General features: G+C 37.2%; 1 protein-coding gene across 1 annotated transcript; it reads right to left on the bottom strand.

Annotated features, from left to right (window-relative positions):
* Nucleotides 1-3,369: 3,369 nt before the first annotated feature.
* LOC134618860 (6-phosphofructo-2-kinase/fructose-2,6-bisphosphatase 2-like) lies at nt 3,370-20,059 on the bottom strand. The gene is made up of 17 exons (XM_063464447.1): nt 19,954-20,059; nt 19,022-19,154; nt 18,206-18,331; nt 17,725-17,821; nt 17,436-17,502; nt 17,263-17,337; nt 16,857-16,913; nt 16,630-16,754; nt 15,901-16,108; nt 14,195-14,341; nt 13,853-13,957; nt 13,194-13,323; nt 10,348-10,410; nt 10,195-10,259; nt 7,882-8,082; nt 6,358-6,430; nt 3,370-4,819 (listed from the first exon to the last, which is right to left on the bottom strand). Exons 2-16 carry the CDS (start codon nt 19,089-19,091, stop codon nt 6,362-6,364), a joined length of 1,605 nt encoding a protein of 534 aa, XP_063320517.1. The 5' UTR covers nt 19,092-19,154; nt 19,954-20,059; the 3' UTR covers nt 3,370-4,819; nt 6,358-6,361.
* Nucleotides 20,060-23,874: the final 3,815 nt, after the last annotated feature.

Below are 23,874 nucleotides of genomic sequence, written 5' to 3' on the forward strand. Positions count from 1 at the left end.
CAGGAGGATCAAGTGAAGCAATTTATAGAGGAAGACTGGGACAGCCCATCAGGAAATGGACATGAAAATATAAAGCTGAACTTTGAAAAAAATGTCCTATAATCTTCATTTTAGTATCTATGATTTAATCCCTAACAGCCCAAATAAAGCTCACGTGTAACAGTAATATCTATACATCTTAAGCAGGAGGACAGGTTTATTTTTAGTGAGAAGGGGGTTATTTGCTTATTCACAGTGCAAGATTAAAAAGGGATGAAAGTTCTACAAGGCTTTAGAAACAGATTAAATTTATAATGGGCTTTCATAGCAACAATTGATTATTCCAGTATAAGAATGCTATTTAAACTGGTTCAGTTACAATATTAATATACAGACGCTTTTTTGAAATTGAATTTAACTGTATGATCATTTTAATCCTGCAGATGAAGCTGACATTGTGTTTCAGCTGTTTGCCACGTTACAGACTTGACCTTCTTTTATTCTTTGTAATCCATTTCAGTGCTGAGGTGATCCAGTCGTGATTTAAGACTTCCAGCAAATGGCAGTTCACAGACTGATAAAAGACGTAAGAAAGTATTTTTATGTAAGCACAGCAACCCATAATAACAGGGGAGCCATGACGTAAAGTGTGTGAGAAGAGTGTGGGTGAGCGAAGGAAAATCCGGCAAAGTCATTATTGTAACAGCAACAATAGATTCCTCGGACAGCCACAAGCAGCCTCTCCCTTTCCAGGTGCAGCAGAGGGTGCCATCATAATCCAGAACAGTTTAACACCAACCAAAACACCACCTTTACAAAATGATCGTATAATTTGTCAACAACAGTTTTCCTAAATGTCCTGGAGATCATCATGATGATTGATGTTTTTTTCTTTTTTTGGAAAATGTGACATAAACACATTTTTTTTGTTTGTTTGTTTGTTTGCTTGTTTATTTGTTTGTTTTTTGGTCAGCTGTGGCTTTCACCTTGGAACCTTGCCATTTTTGCCCAGTCTCTTTGTTAGCACCCCATTATGAACTCTGACCTTAACTGAGACAAGTGACATTTTCATTCCCTAGATTATGAGGTTTTTTTTTTTTAGCTCCTGGATGAGTCATTGATGAATTAATAAATGAAATTTGGTAATAAGAAGAGTTAATAAATTCAATTGTTATTTAAAAACTGCATTTTTATTTACTTAGTTTATCTAGTCTCATGTGAAATTAAAAGACTTTGTGCGATGATTTGAAACATGTAAGTGTGACAATATACAAAAAAGGGGCAAATGTTTTCTCAGAGCACTGTATACAATGGCTAAAGTTATAGAAGGAGAGTAAACTTTATATTTGAAAATCTGCTAGTTTGGAACATGTTTTAATTATTCCCTCCTGCATAGGGAACCAAAATTAAAAAATTTCAGCAACTCTAATAAAGGTTATGAAACTCAGGACATGCCACTTAAATGCTGATTGTTTTGATTTCCTGCTGGTGGTGGTAGCGTTAGAGTTCTGAGTCACTATAACTGACTGTGTATCAGTCACAGTGAGTCAGTTTTGGCATTTGAAATTGCAACTTCTGCAGCAGCTACAATATGATTCTTTACAAAAGTCATCCCACATTTCTTTATATTTTGCTTCCAAAAAGTCAAACCTTGTAATTTTCTCAAGAGTTCTTTAGGCTGATTTTTCCACTAATTTTCAGTCCAGTCCTTGTACCGAATTATTTTCAGAGGAATGATTTTTTAACACTTGAACAATTTAAGCATACAAAAAAACTAATGATGAACTAATGTTGTGCGTCTATCTTTAGAGGCTTGCTCTCCCACTCGCACACAGACACACACACTCATCATATTTAGTTGTTCAGTTGTTTCAAACTCCTCAGAATGGCATTTTTCTCCTGCTCCAAGTTCTTGATAACTAAACTGCTTTTCCAATATAATATTTAAAATAAGTTACGAATTCACTTTATCTGTTTAACCATTTTTTTGACAACAATATATTTTAAAGAACAGTAATTATGCACTACAAGTTGCGTCCCACAGTGTATTTGCAATCCTGCTACAGAAACCTATTGATCCGGAACAAGGGAGTGACATGATTGAGGTGTGTGCTGACACCATTAGTGGACAAAAGTGAGTCCTCTTTGACATATTTTGTATTTTTCCCCATCTTTTCTGGCTAGATTGAGAGTGTCACTCAAAAAATGAAGACAAAGTCATTTCAAAATTTCCTTCCTTGACTTACATAACTACATTAATATTGACTTTCACAGTCCATTGCATTCCATAGCGACTATCTGTTTGTGAGAACACACTAATGCTATCACTGATTTGCAACCACGTTACCATGCATAATATATGTTTGTAATGTTTGGGGGGTTTTTTTAAAGAAAAAAATGTACTGAACTAAATTTTTAAAATCCACTTTTTCAGGTTCAGGAGTATTGGTAACAGGGTTGCACTAAGCATAGCACCAAACAACTAAATATACCATCAAACCCATTTGATGGTATATTATTCTCTTTTTCTTTAATACAGAAAATTTTACAAAACAATTATGTTTTTTTAAACCATTTTTGAAGCTTAAATTGTACTCCAATTATAGAATGGCCCATTTACACCAACAATGTGTTTCCCAGAAGAGCTATTAGGACTATTAGAGCTATTAGCCAGATACTTAGCATATCTCAGTATGTCATTAAAAAGAAAAAAAAATCAGGGAAACGGGACAAGTGGAAGACAAAATGAGAAATAACAGACCTTAAAAAAGAAAATAAGAAAAAACAGTATCTGAAAGCCATGTCCTTAAGAAATGAGGAGAAAAATCTAGCTATGATTTTACACAGGACCTGAGAGATGCTTTTGGCCCTTCAGTTGATCCATCTTCTTTGTCGAAGCCTCGTCAGGGTTGGAAGAGAAGCGATGAGAAAAGGTTGAGGTAGGCCAAATTACAAGAACTAAGAACTGCACTGAAAATCAGTGGCAACAGGCCTGATGGAGTGATGAATTCTGGGTTCAAATCATCGTCATGTACGACTGAAGTCATGAGAGAGATGCAACAGTGACCCACCATGCAAAAACCATCTGGATATTTTATTCTAAAAAATTTTTACCAAGAAAAATACATTTTTAAAAAAAGTTGGTGTATATTCCTAGTTTTTAAATACCCGTTGGAATATTTTGTTCTGTAATCAGTGCTTGAGTTCTCCAGAGCTTTTTATCTCATTCCAGTCATTCAAGGCCTTATTTAGGCGTCAAAGCAATGTGAGGGTCATTTCTCAGCAGTGCTGCTTTTACTTTCTTTTTTCTTTATGCATTTCCCTGATTTCCTGGTAGTAATCACAAAAAATACAAATCAGTATCTTAAATCATACATCAAATAAGTTGGGATTTATTTATTTAAAATAAGAACAAAAACAATTCACAATCCAGAGCTGAATGTGCTGCACAGAGCTCCTTTTTCTATAGAACTCTGAAAAAAAAACTATTGGATTTACATGTTAGAAAACATTGTCATTACAGTAGAAGCAGAACAGACCACGGAGTGAAAATCTGTGTCACAAAAGCAAGATATCAGGTTTGTATCATCCAAATGTTACATTTCAATCTATATGTATCTCATTCCCAGATTTAGATTTGTCCTTAGATCACTCCCTCATTCAACTCTGTTGATGCATGTCTCTGGAGTTTAGCAAACAGGAAGGTTACTCCCACTGAGATTGCACAGATTTCTTTACTGGAATAAAGACTTTATTTCCAAGTCAGTCTTAAATACAAATGACAGTCTGTGTAAAAACAGTGTATAGTCAACTTTGGTAAAATGTGTGCAGCTACATTAGCTACAAGTTCATTTTAAGACATTCAAATGCATCGTCAATTCCATTTCCTTCCATTCAAGGAAACAATTTTGCATATCATATCTTTGATTACCTGGGTCACAGCCTATATTCCTATAAATAAAGGTACTTTCCTAAATGACCCTTTTTCAATCTTGTCATTCTATATGGACAGTAAAGGTAGCACTACAAAGGCCCTGATTTGTTTTTCCCTGTGATGAAAACTAAAGCATTACAAACCAACATAACATCCAATACTGCTGTACAAGTAACCTCTTTGTGTTTAGAAAATCTGCATTAATTTTATGCAGTTCAAAGGTGAGCAGCTTTACATGATCACAGTGCCATGATTGTATATCAAAGCTGTTATTTATATGGAAGACAAAACAAAAGAAGAAGTACACCTCTCAAGAGAGAAGATTAAATAACTGTCACAGATTAAAGTCGACACACAGTAGATCCTGCACTTTTTATAGGGCTAGACGAAACATGTTATTAATTTTTACAGCTCATGGCTTCCCCCTGAAAACTAAATCGCACTTCTGCATACCTAAATTGCACCTCACAATACATTTATTGCTACATGTTGTCAGAGGGAGAATGCACATTACTAAGGGACCTTAAAATTAAAAGTGAAACAATCTAAGCACAAAATAAGGCTGTACATGGCTTCCTTCAAGACATAAATTCTCTTATACTACATTGAAAAAAAAAGGTTGAGGTATAAATTTCACAATCAGCATATTCGACATCTAATAAAGCACACCATGACTGTAATCTGCAATATTATACGGAGTGTGCAAGCAACTAATGGATGGTTTTGAGAGTGTCTTTGGTACAAGTGTTTGATTTGTATATTTGAATGGATCACACATTCACTGAGTTCATTTATGAAACACATGCTCTAACTTGCAAGTCCAAGCTTAAAATCATAATGGCTGAAGCTTTTTGGGTTTCTTTCTGCTGGTCCGTGCTGGTCAGTACTGGGCTTGTTGAGAAAAGCCTGGGATAAAAGACAAAAATGAAGCAATGAGACAACTGTAATACAGTTCACTCACCAGCCACCTTGTTAGGTATACCTCTGCAACTGCTAGTTAATGCAAGTATCAGCCAATGGCAGAACTCCTTTGGTTTGAGGCATGAAAACAAGAGCAAGACAACCTGCTGAAGTTCAAACTAAGCAAAAGAAAGGGAAAGAAAGGTAATTTAAGTAACTTTGAATGTGGCAGAGTTATTGGTGACAGACGGGCTGGTTTGAGTATTTCAGAAACTGCTGATCTCCTGGGTTTTTCCCACACAATGATTTCTAGGCTTTACAGATAATGATTATAAAAAGAAAAAACACAAAATACCCAGTAAGCGTCAGTCAGCTCTCTGGGGGGGGGGGTATTTTTGATGTCAGGGTTCAGATAATTCCCAGACTGCTTAAAGCTGATAGGAAGGCAAAAGTAATGTTGCCTATAAGAAATTGGATTTCCAATAGTTTTGTACTATTAACTGGGAGGTTAATAGTTGAAAAGGCTCTTTAATGTCCTGTCATTAAAACACAAGTTAAAAAACTTATAATAATAATCTCTGACACAAATTGTAAAATTGACAAATTACTGTGGTCAACCACAGTTTCTTCCTGTTTTGAAGGAAAAAAAGAGAGAGATCAAATTACTCCAGTGCTAGCAGCCTTGCACTGCCTTACTGCTCATTACAGAATCCAGTATACAGTGGTCTTAAATGATGGTGGTCTTCCACCTGCATCCATCCATCCAGCCTTTGCTGCTGTTGCACCAACGCTCTGCCAGTTTTAGATGTGTCCTTGATCCAACACAGCTCATTCAGATGGCTAAATTACCTCCTCAACATATCTTGAAGTTCTCCAGAGGCCTGTTAATGAACTAATTATTTGATTCAGGTGTGTTGATCCAGGGGATCTGGAGTTGCCTACCCCTGCTGTAGAATGACTCCCGAGTGACCATCAACTGTGAATGTCTCTAAATTAAAGTTGAAGACATACTTTTATTGTCAAGCTTTTGGAAAGAGCTGATCTCTGGAACTGTGGTTTGAGAACAGGTTGTTGCTATGTTATTTTATGCAGTTAAATAACCACTTGCTACCATCAAGGTATGCCGAAGAGCATTTCTGAATGCACCATCAGCTAAGAACAGCAAACTGAGGCTATAATTTGCACAGAGTCAACAAAGTTGTACAAAGATCTGCTGTGACATCTGGATGGTAGGGTCAGAACTTGGCGTTAACAACATGAAAGCACCTTTGGGATGTGGAATGGAAGATTTGCATCACTGATGTGCAGCTGACAAATCTGTAGAAACTGTTTGATGCTATCAAGTGAATATAGACCAAAATCTTTGAGGTGTCCATGAATCAAAGCAGTCCTGATGGCAAATGGGTCCAAACAAGTACTAATAAGGTGTAACTAATAAGGTCACCAGTGAGTGTATAGTATTGTAAAGTACAGTACAGAGTATAAAGTATACTGATATATGTGTAGATGTTCTGTGTAACAGATAAGAGGAAGGTTATGAATACCTTTTTATGCACTTCTGTTTTTAAACTCCACACAGTCATCTGTGGCTGCACCAGTGAAACCATTCAGAGAGTTCTGCAAGAGGGAAAAGCAAGGGAGAGAAAGTAGACTGCTTTAACCCAAACAGGAATGAGGTATTTGTTTTGACTGGCGCCGACTGAACTTGAACTAATATTAAAATCTGAGGTCACAGCTCAGAGTGAGACACTGATTTTCTGTCCTACTACAGCTAAAAGGTCACTTTTTGGGCAACAACACAAGCAAAAACATTGGAGAAAAAAAAGTTATATTTACGTATACACATCCAACATCCTTATGAAGGAACATTGCTTGTTGTAAACATCCATGAACATGAAAAACAAACCATCCTGGGTTTGCTTAAGCTGGCTTCTGCCAGCCCCAAACCTTAACACTTAAAGTACATTTGTACATACAGAATACCTTTATTTAAACATTGAATCAATTATTTAAATAAAAAGATAAATAATCCTCCCTCATGCTGTATGGTATGAGAAGAGATGGGCATATGTGTATATGCAGAACAGTGATTGTCCAGACAGTGCATCGCACCTGTGATAAACACATTAGAACAAACTAAAGAACAATCTTGATAGCACTTGATAACATTGTTCCGTTATATTCCAGTAATAACTGATTACCAAAGGTTCTGTTTGTCTAACACTTTTCATAATAAAAAACAATGATAAGACTGGTTTAGTTGCTTTGTCTGAGTTTTTTTCAGTCATCATATTTCACTGTATGCTGCTGTTAACCTTTCAACTTTTTAAACTTTTTTCTATATTAATGTCTACAGTATGAGTTTCAAATGTTAGTTCAGTTTTCATTTTGCTAATTTTTCAAGGCCAGTTGTGTCATGTGTCTTCAGTGTTTACATTCTCATGCCTGCAAAAAGACAAGCAAGGATGGCCTCCAAATTTGTGCCTACTGAGACTTTTTGTTGTCTCCATTTTTCACATGAACCTTTGTGGCTACAAGCAAGGCAACGTTGTTACTGTTAGTGTCCCACGTAATTCAGTGCCATTTTAGCAGTTCAGAGTAAATGGTGGATAAAATAACACCGTTTTTTTACACCGTTACACTGTTTTTTAATTATTATTATTAGCCAAGCCGACTTTGAAGCTAATTGCTACAAAAAGCCAGTGCATGTCCACATGGACATCTCATCATCCATTGTGTGAGCAAAAATAGTAAATGTTGGTTGAATCACTTAATAATAAGTCACTTATTAAATGTGTTCCAAGACAAGATAAACACAAAGTGAGAAAGTATAAAAGTTTTTATCTTTATTCATAAACTAATCAAAAGCATGAAAAGTTCTATTACACTTCAGTTTAATTTCTCAATCAACAGGTATTTATTTATTCTGATACATTCTGACTCATCTAACATAATTTGCTGACTTTAGTCTGTTTCAGATATTTATATGAATATATAATATTTATCTGTATATTCAGCCATACCAGCTGACCTATAACCACAGTATCTTGTGCGAGACAGGCACTGACCTCACTTTGTACTGTTTCTGACCCTTCAGATGCCTCAGAGAATTGCATGCTGGGTAAAGTAGGGGCCTGGGACATACGAGTATGTGAATGGTTCCCCACACTGTAAAGACGAGGTCGTTTAATCTGGTCTTGGCTGGACAGCGGTGTGAAGCTGTTTCTTCGAAGGAAAGCTGGTGGTATGGCATCTGTTTGGCCTTTATTCTGCTCAGCAAAGAACAAAAAGAGAAAGTGGACTGACTTTTATGTTACAATGACTAAACCTCTCCTTGGTCTAAAATCAGTGCGTTCCATGTTTGGGAAAGACAGCCACTGACACAAACAACCATAAATAGGAAAGCCATTGTCATGTTAGTCTGAGGGGACAGGATATTTCTCACCACAGTTAACAAGAGGTTTCTCAGTAAACGTGTTTATGTGTTAACACCCACTTTGTCTCAGGACTCAGACTTTAAATACTTGTAACTAATCAGCATGAGCTCCACGGGCAGAGAGCAGACATGGAGCTCACTGATGAGTGCTACAAGGGGATGTCCTGATATATTTCTTCAAAATTCAGAACATTTAAGGGAACTCCTTAAATGGAATTTCCCAAAAGCAATAAAGGTGTTTGAGTACATAAACAAGTTTGGATGTATTTCCCCACACAACAGGTGTTTATAAAAGCAGAAACAGAGTTAATAATATACCTCACACATAACTTACCACAGACTTTCCTGCAGTTTCTATAGCTTGCTGACATTAGTAGAAGAAACACTAAACCAACTACCTGCTGAACAAGTAAAGAGAAGGCACTGGGGATGATGGGTCACGTGCTTTTTAAAGTAGCACTACCAGATATACCCTTTAAAGGAATCTCTGAGGGAAACAAAGGAAAGGCCAACTAAGAAACACTAAAAATGAGTCACCAAAGAGCTCCCCTCCACCTGGAACCAACAACAGATGGACAGGGAGAGGTGGAAGACTTTTTTGCACTGACCTATCTCCCACCAGAGACAATGGCCGTAACGGTACCCGCACAGTGAGGACAAAACTCCGGGATTCATTGCACCTGATCAAGAAATAGTCCCACACATTACATTAGAAAAACTGGGACAAAGATTTACACTCACTGGCCACTTTATTAGGTACACCTGTAAACTGCTCGTTAACACAAATATCTAATCAGCAAATCACATGGCAGCACTGCTATTCATTGATTTGATCAAGACAGCCTGCTGAAGTTCAAACAGAGCATTGGAATGGGGAGGAAAGGTGATTTAAGGTGGCATGGTTGGTAGAGCAGGTCTGAGTATTTCCGAAACTTGAATACAAATACAGAAAACTGTCTAAAAAAAAAAAAAGGAGAAAATATTCAGTAAGTAGCAGTTTTCTGGGTGAAAACAGCTAACTGCTTTGAGCTGAGAGGAAGAGAAGTGTAACTGCAATAACCGCTAGTTACAACCAAGATATGCAGAAGAGTGTCTCTGTACACTTAAGACGTAGAACCTAGAAGCAAATGTACAAATACAGCAGCAGAACACCACACTGGGTGCTAGTACCATTATGGTAGAACAGGAAAACAAGGCTACCATTTGTACAGGCTCACCAAAACTGGACAACACAATATTGCCTGATCTGATGAGTCAGCTTTCCTGCTGTAACATTCAGATGGTAGCAACAGTTCAGGCTGCTGGTGGTGTAATTTGTGGGAGGGATACTTTCCTTACTTATTATCAGTCGAGCATTGATTAAACACCATAGTCTAGCTCATTATTGTTGCTGACCATGTTTTGTGGGATGTGGTGGAGCAGTAGACTGAGACCATGCTGATAAATGTGCAGCCACTGTGTATTGCTATCATGCCAATATAGTCCAAAATCTCTGAGGAATCTTTTCAGTGCCTTGTTGAATTTATGCCACAAAGAATTAAGACAGTTTTTAAGGCTAAAGTAGATCCAACCCGATCCTAGAATGGTATACTAGCAACCAAATAAAGTGGCTCGTGACTGTGAATAACCTAAGATAAACACAGGCTAGCTGTTGTTTCCACTGCTTCCTTTCTAGATATAGTCAGATATGATTGGAATGACTGGTATAAATCTTCTTATCTAACTGTTTGATCGAAATTACAAGTGCAATTCTGAAAGGCTTTTCAAGAATGAGGAACAATTATTCCAAAGAATAACTCTTAACATGGCGCTGGTTAACACAGACGACTGATGTTTCAGACTCCATACTATGGACAAACACATGACAAAGAACAGGATGAACGGTTTTACAGAAAACTGACCACATGTTTGGGATACGAAACATTAAAAAAAGGCAGAAGCTTACTAATGGTCTATCCCTGTGAGTGTTGACAGCCTCCACCCCCAGGTCAAATACATCCACTTTACAACCTAGGAGAAGGAACCAAAATACATTACAACAAGGCAACAAAAACAAGTGAGGATGTTTAGTTGACTTAACAACAAAGTAGGGACTTACCATAAGCCACAGGGGTGAGTTTTAGGACAGTGTGTAGGGGGCACTTCAAGAAGGGCAGGTCATCTGTGCCAACATGAATAAAAGTGGCCAGTGAGATTACTGTGGTTTCACCCAGTCATGCTTTTCATCTTCTCCTACATGTTTGTGGAGTTTACTCTCATATCTGAAGTGGCAGGCCAGCTGTAAAACTTATGTTGTGCTTTATGGAGGTACAGTGCATGTTGCTGTTAACTCTGCTGTATGTCTAATGGGTGGGCAGTGCAGTGGGACATGAAGCCAGTCAAAGCACCCACACTTTGGTTTTTGGAGTCAGACTGTGGCTGAGCTTTTAAACCGATCCAGTAGCATTGACCACTTCCTCTGCTGACTGACAGAACCACTTCTGCCCACGCCTAATTATGGTAGTGAGTCTGAACTAATTATTTTCCAAAAGTAATGCTCACGTCACATGATCGAGTACATAAAGAAGCTTTCTGTACATAATGATTTAATCTGTCCCTTTCCAAGTTTCTGATTGCCAATGGCGTTCACATATACGACATTCTTACCTTGTTTGTGCCCCATAATAACAACATCAGTCTTTCCTGTCCTGTGTTTTTGTTATTTTATTTTCACTCTCATTTATTTTTTCTAACCCTTCTGGACAACATTTTAGTTATGTCATAATATTTACCTTCATAAATGAAAATATAGAGGGACACTAAAAACACATTTCTATATCACGGGGAGTCCTAATTGTATAGCTTGAACTCTTGCTACTGCTGTTGATGGCGTCTGTCTGATCTGTTTATTTTCCAAACACTGGAGAAGACAGCGGCAATCAAGAAGTACGTCATTACAGACGTCACTTATTTACATCACTTTTTACAGACATACCTGAATATCTAAGTCTCTGGAGACATAACTCAGTGCATTATCAGGCACATGGTGCTACTTTAAAACCAATCATCTCCTACATGTCTTAAAAACAGAGTAGTCTGCAAAGAGCGGTGCTCTCTTCACTGCATCACGTTTAGCAGATGTTCCTTATGTTAAATTTTGATTAATCTGGAAACAGTCTGCATTTTTATGTGGCTGTTTCCCCCTATATTCATTAAAAAAATATACATGCAGAAAAAGTTGATCTGAAAGGTTGTGACTTAGACTCCCCCATGTGGTGGCATTAAAAAGACAATCACAGAATGAAAGTCTAACTAAATGATTAATTGTTTCATTACCATCCACTGTCTAATGTGGTCAAAATATTTATATCAGTGATTCTGCTCTGTCAAATAACATCCACCCTGTTTACTGCACTGGGACACAGCTTAATACACAGTATACTGCAGTTAAAGCTGTACTATTCTTAGAGGTTCTTTGCTGCAACTTAGAGCTCATGGCACAGAAAACATGGTGGGTGGACACAACATCCATCTAACAAGCTACTCACCTAAGCCTATGCCTAATTCTGTTATATGAATTAGAGATGCACGTACTAACAGCGCACAGTTGGCTGATGTCTATAAAAGTATGAATTGCACTTTGAGTACTAAAGAATGTGTGATGCAATAGTCTGGCGCCATTTGTAGATGAGATTGAGAATAATAATTAATTTGATTGTGACTGGTTGAAAGCGTGCAGCACTTAAAAAGACTTAAAATAAATTTACTATTTATTCTTCAGAAAACACCTCCCGTCAGTTATGTGCGGTTCTCACTGCTCAGCCTGCGAGGGCCGTGCCCACAGCCGCACAACAGCTGAAATGACCCTTTTGCAATATTCAGCCACACTACTCTCAACACATAAACCAGATTTATGGTTTCACAAACTCCCACATCATTACATCATTACCACATTTTTGTTGCAGTCACTGGAGTTGCATTGTACACACCTAGCTTGTTTAGTTTGTGTTTCTTTTTTCCACACGTGTTATTACATTAGACTGTAGTCTAAATGATGGTGCGCACATTTGGTTTACATTGTTTTCTCATAGATTAATATAAGTTGCTTTAATTACTTTTTCTGCTTTATGAGCTACCTGGCTTAGTCCTTTCTGGTTAGACCAAAGAGGGGGTTGAGGGTGCGGCTGGCTGAAATACAGAGACCTAATGAGTGAAATGAAACCATCTGTTGTGAGAGCATGGAGGAATGGGGTTTATTTGTTTTGAGTTAGTTACTGTCCCTCTCGTTTTCTCCCTTCATAATGGTTTCATCCACTAATATATAGGTTGGGCTGTCTCTCATTTTTTTAAGCAGTAATTTAGAAAAAGGGTTCTGTTTAAATTACCTCTTTTACAGGCCCACTTATTCCTTAAAAATCACTTATTTTCATTTTGCTGAAATGAAATAATCTTTTAGGATATATTGGTGAAAAGTAAAATCAGCTTTTTAAAAAGTAAACCTGCACACTGGTGGCCTTTGGCACTGCTATGCAGCCATTCACACAATGCCAAGTGCATAATCTACAATAAGGAAACAACTGGTAATGTGGAAATGCACATTTCAAAGTCATGACAATATCTAAATTTAGTGCCCCATGTGATATTTCTCCAAATATAAAGAAACAAAAATAGGAAGTGCTTTGGAAACTGCTTCTCACCCATTAAAGTTGCACATGCCTGAGTCATTTAGCGTATTTCTGCTAACTTTCTGCTGAGTGCATTGATGCAACTGTTGTTGTGATTTGGCACTATTTAAATACAACTAAACTGCATTGAATTAACTTGTATGAATGAGTGCTTATTTATCTGGGCAAATTTGTTGTGATAATGACAATGCTGGCTGAAATGGATAACTCAGGACTGTCAACCTGTAATCTGAGAAGGTGCCTTAGCATGTTTAGCATATCCTATTTCTGAGCATGTCACCTGCGCCTTTGTCCAGGAAATAGGCGAGCAAACAGCGCATGACAGCCTGATGACAGATGACCAGAACATTGCCCTGTCGCTCCAGCTCCATGATCACTGGCTCCAGCCGCTGAACCAGGTCCTGATAGGACTACGGAAAGAGAAACATTTACACATAGAGTCAAATGAAAAAGGTCCATTCAGTTTCACATTTTTCAGTTTGTTACATCAAAAAATCTTTGACTAACTACTGCAAGATCTAATTTTGTCATGTGCTTACTGTTATTTTAATTTTCCCTTTTCTTTATTAGTCAGTGTTACTTATGATGAACAGCAACAACATAGCTGACGTGTCTTTATTCTATGCTCCTCTGCAATATGAGCGCATCGTATTTCTATTTATCTCAACATAAAATCTTCTGTTACTCTATACATATAATGATGCATTTGTAGTTGAAAAAGAAGCTATTCTTGCAGCTGACAACATTTTTAACTTCTGTTTTTCTGACTGATGATTCATCCGCCCCCCTCTGGCATTCACACTACGGTAAAAGAATAATGAGGAAAAAAAAGTAAAAAATAAACTTGAAATTTAAAGCCTGTTGCATAAACTCGACACACTCACAGTGGTAATATATGGCAGGTCAAACAAAACTCCAGGAGAAAATGAAACCTTTTACCTCTCCTCCAGGGTAGCGGTAATGATACTTGTCCTGGTCTCTCATAGCATACTCCTCTGGGTATTTTTCCTCAATCATCTTATAGGTCATTTCTTCACACACTCCCTAAAATACAAAGTAATAAGATCGAGACTTATCATGTTTTCACTGTGTCTGTTCCTATATATGCAGGCAAATACAGTTTCACACATGAAAATGACACATTTATTGTAGTTTTGGCTCTGTAGACATCACAGTTGCACACAACGCAAACAATCAAGGAGTCATTAAAGTGCAGACTTTAAGCTGTATTTCAAGAAGTTTAACAAAAGTTTGTATATATACAACTTAAGTAATACCTACAGCATCTATTTCATTGAGAATCTTCCACTGTTCATAGGGAATACCCAGCTCCTCTGCTGTCTGAATGGTGCGTCTTAGCTGGCTGGTCCAAACTTTCAGGTCCGACAATTTATGCTCTTTCACAAACCTCTTCAGTGCTACTGCAAACTGTCAAACATAGCATATAAAAACACAAATATGTTTAAGAACTGACTATAAAGTCGTTCTTCCCATGTTCAGTTGAACTGTATTTTACAGGTTCAAGGAGCAGGACCATAAGAATCAAAAACCTAACCTGATTTAAAATGTTTAGGCTGCTTTTAGATCACTCTCTGCAAGTCCATTCTGACAACTTGCATGTGTTCTTTAATTTCACAACGATGCCCCTCCTTAAATTCTTCAATTGCCACCTTGTCGTGATGGACAGGTTTGTGCACCAAACAAGAAAGGCTAGAAACTAGCGGCTAGAAAAACTGAGTATAAGTGGACCATGTTAAGCAGCTCTATTGCCAAAGCTGAGAGCTACAGAGCTGTAGCTACAAAGTGCATGGCGGTAACCCCTGAACCAGATGATGGACACCAGAGGTGAAGAAGGAGTCAGAGTAGTAAGAGTCCACCATGGCTGCCCTTCATCAATGATTCTGTTCACATTTCTGCTTTTCACAGATGATGTGGTCAGACAGTGACCTCCAGTGTGCAGCAGGGTGGTTTGCAATGGTTGAAATGGCTGGGATGAGAATCAGCACCTCCAAGCCTGACACCTTAGCCGGAAAAGGGTGGATCAGGGACAAGTTACTGCTCCAGGTGGGAGGTATTAAGTATCTCAAGGTCTTGTTCACAAATCGGTGGAGAGTTAGATTTACTTTGCTGTACCGGCCTATTGTGGTAAAGTGAACTGCAGTCTAAAGTGAACAAAGCTAATTATTTATCAGTCGATTGACATTCTTAGCCTCACCTATTGCCACAAGCTCTTGGTAGTGACTGAAATAATGAGTTGCTGGATACCAGTGAGGGTAGCATCTAACAAGCATATCTCCTGGATGGATTCTAGGTAAGCTGGTTCGCACACTGTCCTACCAGCAAGAGCCCAAGTACATGCTGGAGAGATTATGTGTCTCAGCTGGCTTGGGATCAGATGGAGGGGGTGGTTGGGGAAAGCGAGCTCTGGGCATCTACTTAGATTGCTGTCCTCATAAATCAAATCCAGATAAATGGCAGAAAATGGATGTATGGATGACTTCACAACGGTCTTCACATTTATTTAGAAAACACCCCTTCCTGTCTTCAAATTTTTGTGTCCCGTATCATTATGTGGTGAGAGCTGTATAAATGCATAGTGAAATCTTTTATTTTTTTGCCTACAATATCTTCACTTACAATGTGGCCAGATTTGTCTCCACATCACATAAATAAAAATCAAGGTAAAAGTGTTGTTGATACACTGGAGAAGATACAGCACACATCGACTTTTTACAGGGTCATCTAAAACTAGAAGTCGTGTTGAAAACTGATTTTTGAGTTAGACGTCCTTCTCCCAGAACTTTTTGATCACACCTCTTTTTAAAGCTTATTGTTTTGAAGGTGATATTAGCCAGAGCCAAATCACCCATTACCCTCTATTTATCTGTTTATGCTAAAATAGCCTGTTGGTGTTAATATTAAATTTAAAACATAAATATGGGCATTGTTACCAATCTCATCTAACTCTTTACAAGAAAAAAAAGCACCTCTTTTCCTCTCTCTGATAGTTCAGAGTCTCCCCCTATACGTCCTTCCACATTGTGATGGCTCTCTCCGTGTCGGCAGAGGTAGATGGAGTGGGAGTGGACGTGGATGTTCATGAGGTAGTAGACTATCTTACTTTGAATGTAATCCTGCACCCTGTTGACCAAGAAACTACGGCCAACGTTGATGACCTGGATGAAGGACAGGTTCCTGTAAAGCAGAGGAAAAGATAACAATAAGTGAATCACATAAATCTCAGGCCAATAAAACTCAAGGGTAAAGAAGACATATCTTGTGCCTTTGGTATAGTGTAAATACACTGGGAAATTCTCTCTCAGTAGCTTGTTAACAAGGTCATAAGAAGTGAGAAGCAGTAAAAGGATCCACAACTATTCTTGCTTATTCCAGTTAAAAGAACACTGTATTATCTCAGTGAGATCAATAAAAATCTAAAAATATTATCAGTGTAATTATCAAAGACTTTAAACAAACCACTAAGCTTCCAAATTTTAAACTAAGTTAGTAGGAGTTGAGGAAGTAATGACCTCTGAATCACTGCTTTGCACTATAAATGAGCTTCTGTTTCCATCTTCTGGACAACTTCTGCAGGTACATGCTCTTTTACATAAAATATCTCCTTAACTTTAAACTTCCATGAAAAAAATATTGCCATTTTAAATTAGAGTTAGATTATTAGATTAGAACAATACAACTAGTAGGGGTATTCTTACTTGTCGTGTTCGTCTGGATCTAAAGGTTGGTAGGTCACTTTATAACATTCGATTCTCTTCAGAAAATCCCCCATGACGCTTTCTCTGTCCCTCTCAGGATAATCTGGGCTGGACACCTTCACGTCCTTTGTGAAGGAGCCATTTACAGTATATCATGAGCTTCATTACTTCAGGGATACAAGCTTGCTGATACATGAAGACAAAAAGCAAGTAAATGTATGATTTACCATAATGTTTTCAGCGATGACATCTGGATCATCACATACTGATTCAACAAAAAACACCTGAAAAATAGAAGTGCATAATTAGGGGGAAAAAGGTGTAATTTTACATTTTTAAACGACTGCAACACAAATTAATTACTGTCTGTTATACAGTTTGAAAAAGGCACTGAAACCAAAACAGTGTTCAGAAAAGAATGTTCAGCCTGTCCAGTCATGAAGATTTGGTAACCTCTGGGTGTCTTAAATATCTGAGATATGCTTCTTGGAAACTGGCTGTAAATGGAATTTTTTCCAAGAAAAGCCTTGCCAAGAAGAGCCATTGCATACTTCATTATATTACTGTGATCTGACAACAAAAGGTTGGTGATCACAAACTGTTTCATTATTCAGTTATAAGTGCAGTTCCAACCTTATATGCATTATCTTTTGCAAAATTAAGGATGAGTTCTCTCCTCTCTCTGGTGGTGTTGGTGGCGTCGAAAACCTGAGAGACAACATGGAGCATTCGGCATAAATCAAACCGTGCTTTAAATGTATTACGTAATACAAACAATGTTCAGGGGGGTTTTTTTGTGTCCTTACAGCAATCTGGCCTCCCTCCTCACTCAGATAGGTCTTCACATCCGTAAGTGCCACTATGGCACACTTTCTGTGGAAAAATAAGCAGGAAATCAAAGCAGGAGCTCATAAATGTTATCATCATCGTGTGATGTGCTGTAATAACTATGCCGCCATTTTGTTAAACAAACACAACGGGCTCAACAAAGGAATTTGCATGACTGACCTACATGGAAAGTAGCCAGGTGCATTTAGTGACAAGGACTACTTTATGAAAGTACGTTCGTATATGAATAGGATTTCATTTACTCACTTTCTAATTTCCATTGCTTCTTTATTGTCATGTCTGAAGAAGTCATAGGACTTGTACGACTTCACTGCGTTTCTCCTATACACTCCAAGATTAAAAACTACAAGGGAACAAACGAACAAACAGTCAGAGAATGACAATAAAACTAAGTGAAAAGGATTGCCTCTGCCTAACCAGCTGTATCTGTCAAACCAGTTCTGCTGCATTACGTATACATTGAAACATAGGTGAACAACAACAAATAGAGCCATGTGTTTAGGGATGTTGACATATACAACTACAAATTAAATAATTTGCCTGAAGATCAAGATTTTTATTAGATGGATATTTTTGCAGTCTTGATGATCATAGACTCCATCATAACCACCCTAACTTTGACTGATCTACAGTTTTATTTTTTTAACCTACATATCCGGTTTTACTAGCTTGATTTCCTGCGAAAAGGTGTCTGACTTTGTGAAACAGGCATTGCCTGATTACTGACCCTTTGTCGGTACTCCAATCCAGTTGAGGTAGCGTGTGAGCTTCTTGGACATATAGGTTTTCCCCCTAGCGGGCAATCCGATCATCACGATCATAGTTGGAGAATTGGTCATGTAGGAAGCCCAAGCTGCAGTTTGCATAAGTACAAAAAAACCAAACCAAAACAGATAAACTTTATTAAACTTTTAAACTAAACGATTAAACTTTATTAATCATTCAAGGACATTTCAAAACCAGCCGCCCCCCTCTAAAATCCACCCTTCAAAATAAAAGGGCAGGTATGCATACTGTATACAGTGACAGCAAAGAGTGGGAGTGTTCTGTAATAATAAAATGTCACCTCTGCAAAGTTCACTAACTAGTTAACCTTTATTTTACGTAACAATATCGTCATCTCTTTGCTGCAGGTTAATATTTCTATATCACAGCATAACCTTGTCTGCTCGAGCATGAAATGGAAACATTTCTAACTGATTTTTTTTCCCCCTTGCTTTTCCATCACTGTTTGTGGAAGGCCATTCTCTGGCAAGAACAGACATGACTGGAGTTTCTCACAGCAGATCCCATTAACACTGTGTAGTTAAAGAGATCTGCTGAATTCCTACTATAGTTGAATTCCTACGTTAGGCCCTGTCCCACATTCCAGATTGAAGATAACCAGATTAAAGCCCGACTGTAAAGTTAAAATTGAGCTCACCTTACAGACATTTTTACTGAGCGTTCAACGTTCAACAACATAATAATTCGTTAATAGAAGGTAGATTACACCTCTCATTTTCATATTGCATGTAAAGAACACAGAAAGGCAACCACTCACAGCACTTCTTCTCATTGGTCCTGGCTGAGCTGTCTGAAGCAGCCACAGGTCTCTGGTGCCTGGCAGCCATGAGGCGTCTGATGTGTGCCCTGCTGTCCTGGCACAACTGGTCTTGGTCAGGGAGCACTGGTCACTAGTGAAACATGTCAGACAGCAGCTGATAAAGCGGATCCAAACAGTGTGCATGCAGTCAGATCATATGCCCACCATTTTTATATGTATAAGGTGACGCAGATGTCCTCTGAGTGAAAAAAAATGTTTTATTTTGGAAAACCATTTAAACCAAAACATACAAGTGAATTATTTTTTACCCTTGATTCACTTGTTGATTATTTTGTGGTCCTGTCAGGAAAAAATAGTAGGTATGTTCTAATGTCTTGTTTTGTCCTACACTGAACCAAACTTCAAAACTAATAGTAGCTAAATTTCATTGAATACTAAGAGAACAAGCAAATACACATATTAGAGAAGCTGGAAATATTATAATAGTTGGATTTTTTCATTAATTCAAAAAGACGAATTTTCTTTTAAGAATATCTATTCATCAGCTACTTAATGTAGTAACTAACGAACTCAGTTGTACTTAAATTCATGCAATACAAAATACATTCTTCTTCTGCCAAATATGCCAGATATATGATTAGTGAAGCTTATTCGCTAAAAATCTCAAGCTAGTTAGATTTAATTCAAAACTGCAGACTGATTCTCAGCTTTTCTGATATTATCACAGGAGAATTTTGCGGATACAGGATATGCAAAACAGTGAGAGCAGAAGCTTGTATCAGTGTCATCCTGCCAAACAGGTATAGCTCTGACTGCCCTTGGCCTGTAAAGTTCATCACTTCTGCTTTCAGTTCAATATTATGTCGTTTAATAAGAACAAAACTGGTTGCAGAAAAGCCGCGATAAAGCGAACAAATGTATAAACTTACCAAAAACAAAGCGCAGGGATTTGTTTCGTTTTATTTTCTTTCTCACAGGGCTGTCATCAGTTGACGTTCAACGACACAGGAGACGGTTCCTTGTTCTTCACGGATGTTTTAGCTCCTCCTCCTCGGTTTCTGATACCGGAAGTTCAGTGTTAGTGTCAAGGAAGATTCTTTTCCGGTTACGATTTCCAAAATAAAACATTTTAGGGTCTCTATTTTCCAAAAAAGACGTCAACTATTAAATGACAAATAACGTCCGTGTGTGTCAATCTTTCTTTAAAGGTGATGGCTTGAAAAGTTTTGAATGAATTCTAATAACTTTGTAGAGGTGTAGAGTGGAGTCATGGTAGCAATACATCAAAATTTGGTCTTCAAGGTCAACTTACTGATTTATTGGTGGAAAAAACTTGAGGTGTGCATTGTCAACATATAAATGGATTGGTTCTTATGTATAACGTTTCTATTCTACATGAGCACTCAAAGCGCTTCGGTCACATTCCTTCAGGTTCAATAGATTGATCTGGAACTCAAAGGAATAATAATAATGCAATATAGAATTATTTAAAACTATGTTTCTAACTGTCCATGTGGTTTACTGACAACATGTAGGTGGACACGGAATTAGATCAGAATTCTGAATTTCATGTTACTTTGGACCTCTGACCTTTTATTTAAGGTCAAACCTTCCTAAAATCTATTTTATCTTTAAAACTATTTTTTTTTATAATTCTAATACATTTGTTAGCTGCCCAGTTAGGTAAACATTTACTGCAGTATAATAAGCTCAAGTTATATTCATGTCCAATCATTTACAAATCGTTACTTATTATCCATTACCTAGTCCTGCATAATGATTATGTAATCAAAGTAAACATTTGTCATGCTACTCTTTCTGATTTTTCCTGCACAACAAACATCTCCAAGTATGCTTAAAAAGAACAAGAAAAACAAAATAAATATAAAAAAAAAAAATACTGTTAACTCTTAAAAGTTAATAGTGCCTCAAGTGTGAGCTGCTTTAGCGGAGGATTACGCTCTAAGTGCTTCCTGTTAAATTTAGTTTTGAAAGTGCTTCATGCCATAATATACTATGTAAAAAGGATAAAGCTTCAACTTACTCAGTGATCTCCTAATCTTGACTTAATTGAGTGCTTTGCTGTAATTTGTTTACTTTTCACTGTAGAAAAAAAGCTGTTGATAATAACTTAAATAAAAAGCCTTATTGTTATATTGAAGGAAAGCAATGATAAGCCACTGAGCAGATTATTGTGAGAATAGAAAATATTAATGAGAAAACAAGTTTATAAATATAGATATTATTTACTACAATGTAAAAAATAATCCACCGCACTGCATAGGATTAAAAATGCATTTACAGTCCATTATGGTAACAGGTCCATAATTGGTTAGGCAAGGACACAATATTTGAAGTTTTGCCTCTGTGCACCACCACAGTGGATTTACCGGTAAATAAAAAAAAGTAATAATCAACATGTGATTAAAGTGCAGACTTTCAGCTTTAATTCGTGAGATTTTACAAAAAATACATTTCATACATAGTTCCTGAATTTAAGAGGTTCAAAAATAACCGGACAATTAAACTGAAAAGCTGTTTCATGATCACATGAGGCCTGTCCCCATGTTATTTCATGACAACTGAAGCAGGCATAATATATTAAATTGTTGCCAAGTGTTGAATTTGCATTGTATAGCTTTTAATTAGAATTTTAATTATGAGGGCCAAAGAGATGTCAGTACAAATGAGGTAGGCCATCAGACTAAAAGTAACTAAATTTATGAGCAGCTAATGCAACAGTCGGGTGTATTAATTAAAAGAAGCAATTCTCAGGCCAATTTTGTAACACCAAAAGGCCTGAAAAACCACAGAAGACAACTAAAATGCACGATGACAGAATCATTTCCTTGGTTAAGAAAAGCAGCTTCATAGCATCTAACTAAGTCAAAAACACTGTCAAGGATGTAGATGTATCGTCATGTCAAGGTCTACAATCAAGACCTTACACTCAGAAACATCTAAAAGAGCCTGCACAGGTATAAAAAATAAATAAATCTTTGGACAGATGAAATCAAGGTTAACTTGTACTAGATTAGCAGGAAGAGAAACGTATGGAGCTCGTGCTCGGAGCTCATGACTTGAAACATACTGCGTTATCTGTTCAACATGGTGAAAGGCGATGTTATAGCGTGGGTACGTAGGTCACTGATGTTTACTGATGATGTGACTGCTGATAGAAGTGTACAGGGCTATGCTCTCAGATCTCAATGCAAATGACTAATGAGTCAAAAATACTGCAAAAGCAACCCAGGAGTTTCTTAAGGCAAAAAAACCAGCGTGCTTTTCAGTACATGAAGATAAAACTTAATGCAGAGAGACCTGCAAAAAAACAAAAAACAACAAAAAAAAAAGCAGCACTTTAAGGCAGCTGCTGTTCTTACAAGTTCTAAGAACAATCCTCAAAATTGTGTCTGTCCAGTTAATTTTGAGCTTCTGAAAATAGCTTTATTTATTAAACATTTGTATTATTATTATTATTATTATTATTATTATTATTATTATTATTATTATTATTATTATTATTTATTAAACATTTAAACATCTTTAATCCACTGAAGAAAAGAAAGTCTGCACTTTGTCCAGCAAATTATGGACCCAACTGTATAGTCTCAAAAGTGGAGCCACATACTAATATTATACTACTATATACTGATCTATTAGTGTCATGTTGGCCCTGTTGCTGGCCTCGTTAACTGCTATTGCCCTGATGCCAGATAATATGGCATTTTACCTATGCAGTGGCTGACCTTTAGCTGTTGTGATTTTGGCTGCATAGACTATCATTATAGTTGTTATGGAGTTGAAAGGCTTTAAGATAGTTCAGTTATTTTGTATAGGAGGTGTAAATGACAGCAAAAATAAAATAAACACACAAAAATATAATGACAGCAACTATCAGCTCATTAAACATTTTATCATCCCAGAATTTCACGCTTAAAGTGCCTAAGAAGATATCTATTGTACTTGCTGTCTTGGTAGTGATATGTTTTCAGTTTCACTGACAGTGTTAAGAATAACCATAACTAACATAATATGAAGCACATATTATTAATGTACAAAAAGCTGCTGAATATAAAATGAGCTGAAAACTCAAATCCAGAAGACTTGCAAGTGTTCACTGACAGAGAATGTCTCTAAGAAAACCTCTTCTGCTTTTACTAGAGTCTGTGTTTTCAATTATTATCACCCACAACACTCTCCTCTATGTTTCTCCCTCATTTCATTTGCTCTTTTTCATCCGTTCTGCACTGTAGTTGTAATGTAGTAATAGGGATCAAATGACAGGAAGTATGAGTGTGATGCAGCACAATGCAACAGGGCAGTAAGAACGTCTTTGCTTTGAGCATGCTTTTGTTTTGGTTGTGTTTTGTAATTGTTATTTTTATTTCCATGTGTTAACGTTATATGGCAAAAAAGTGTGTTGACACTTTCATATTATGCTTATATGTTATTGCTTTTCGGAATACAATTGAGAGCTTGGATGTACCACTGGAACTGCAACTACAGTAATGGGAGGATTTTTCATGAAGTTTTGAAGCCTGGCTGCTGGGATTAGCTCTTACTAATCCATGAGAACATTTGTGAGGTTGGCCAGTCTTGTTGTGTGATACGGGGTTGCTCACAGTCTGTGTTCAAATTAATTAGAGCAGTGTTTGACTGGGGTTTATGTCAAGCCTCTGTGGAAGCAGGTCCAGTTGCTCAACACACAAACTGACTTGGTTTAGTGTGTCGTGTTTGGTGTGTGTCGTGCTGAAACAGGAAAAAGCCTTTCCCAACACTTAAAACAAAGTTGGACACTATTTGAAACATATTGGATTATTTTCCATTCATTTTAACTAAAAGACCAA

This window comes from Pelmatolapia mariae, linkage group LG20, assembly GCF_036321145.2.
Source record: "Pelmatolapia mariae isolate MD_Pm_ZW linkage group LG20, Pm_UMD_F_2, whole genome shotgun sequence".
Lineage (NCBI taxonomy): Eukaryota > Metazoa > Chordata > Actinopteri > Cichliformes > Cichlidae > Pelmatolapia > Pelmatolapia mariae.

Bases quoted from the DNA above. Each gene is read 5' to 3' on its own strand.
- LOC134618860 (XM_063464447.1), bottom strand. From the start codon at position 19,091: ATGGCTGCCAGGCACCAGAGACCTGTGGCTGCTTCAGACAGCTCAGCC. The intron at 8,083-10,194 runs GTAAGCTTCTGC...TTTGCTGAGCAG, and splicing joins CTCACAGGGATAGACCATTA to AATAAAGGCCAAACAGATGC. The intron at 6,431-7,881 runs GTCAGTGCCTGT...TCCCTCTTGCAG, and splicing joins CAGAAACAGTACAAAGTGAG to AACTCTCTGAATGGTTTCAC.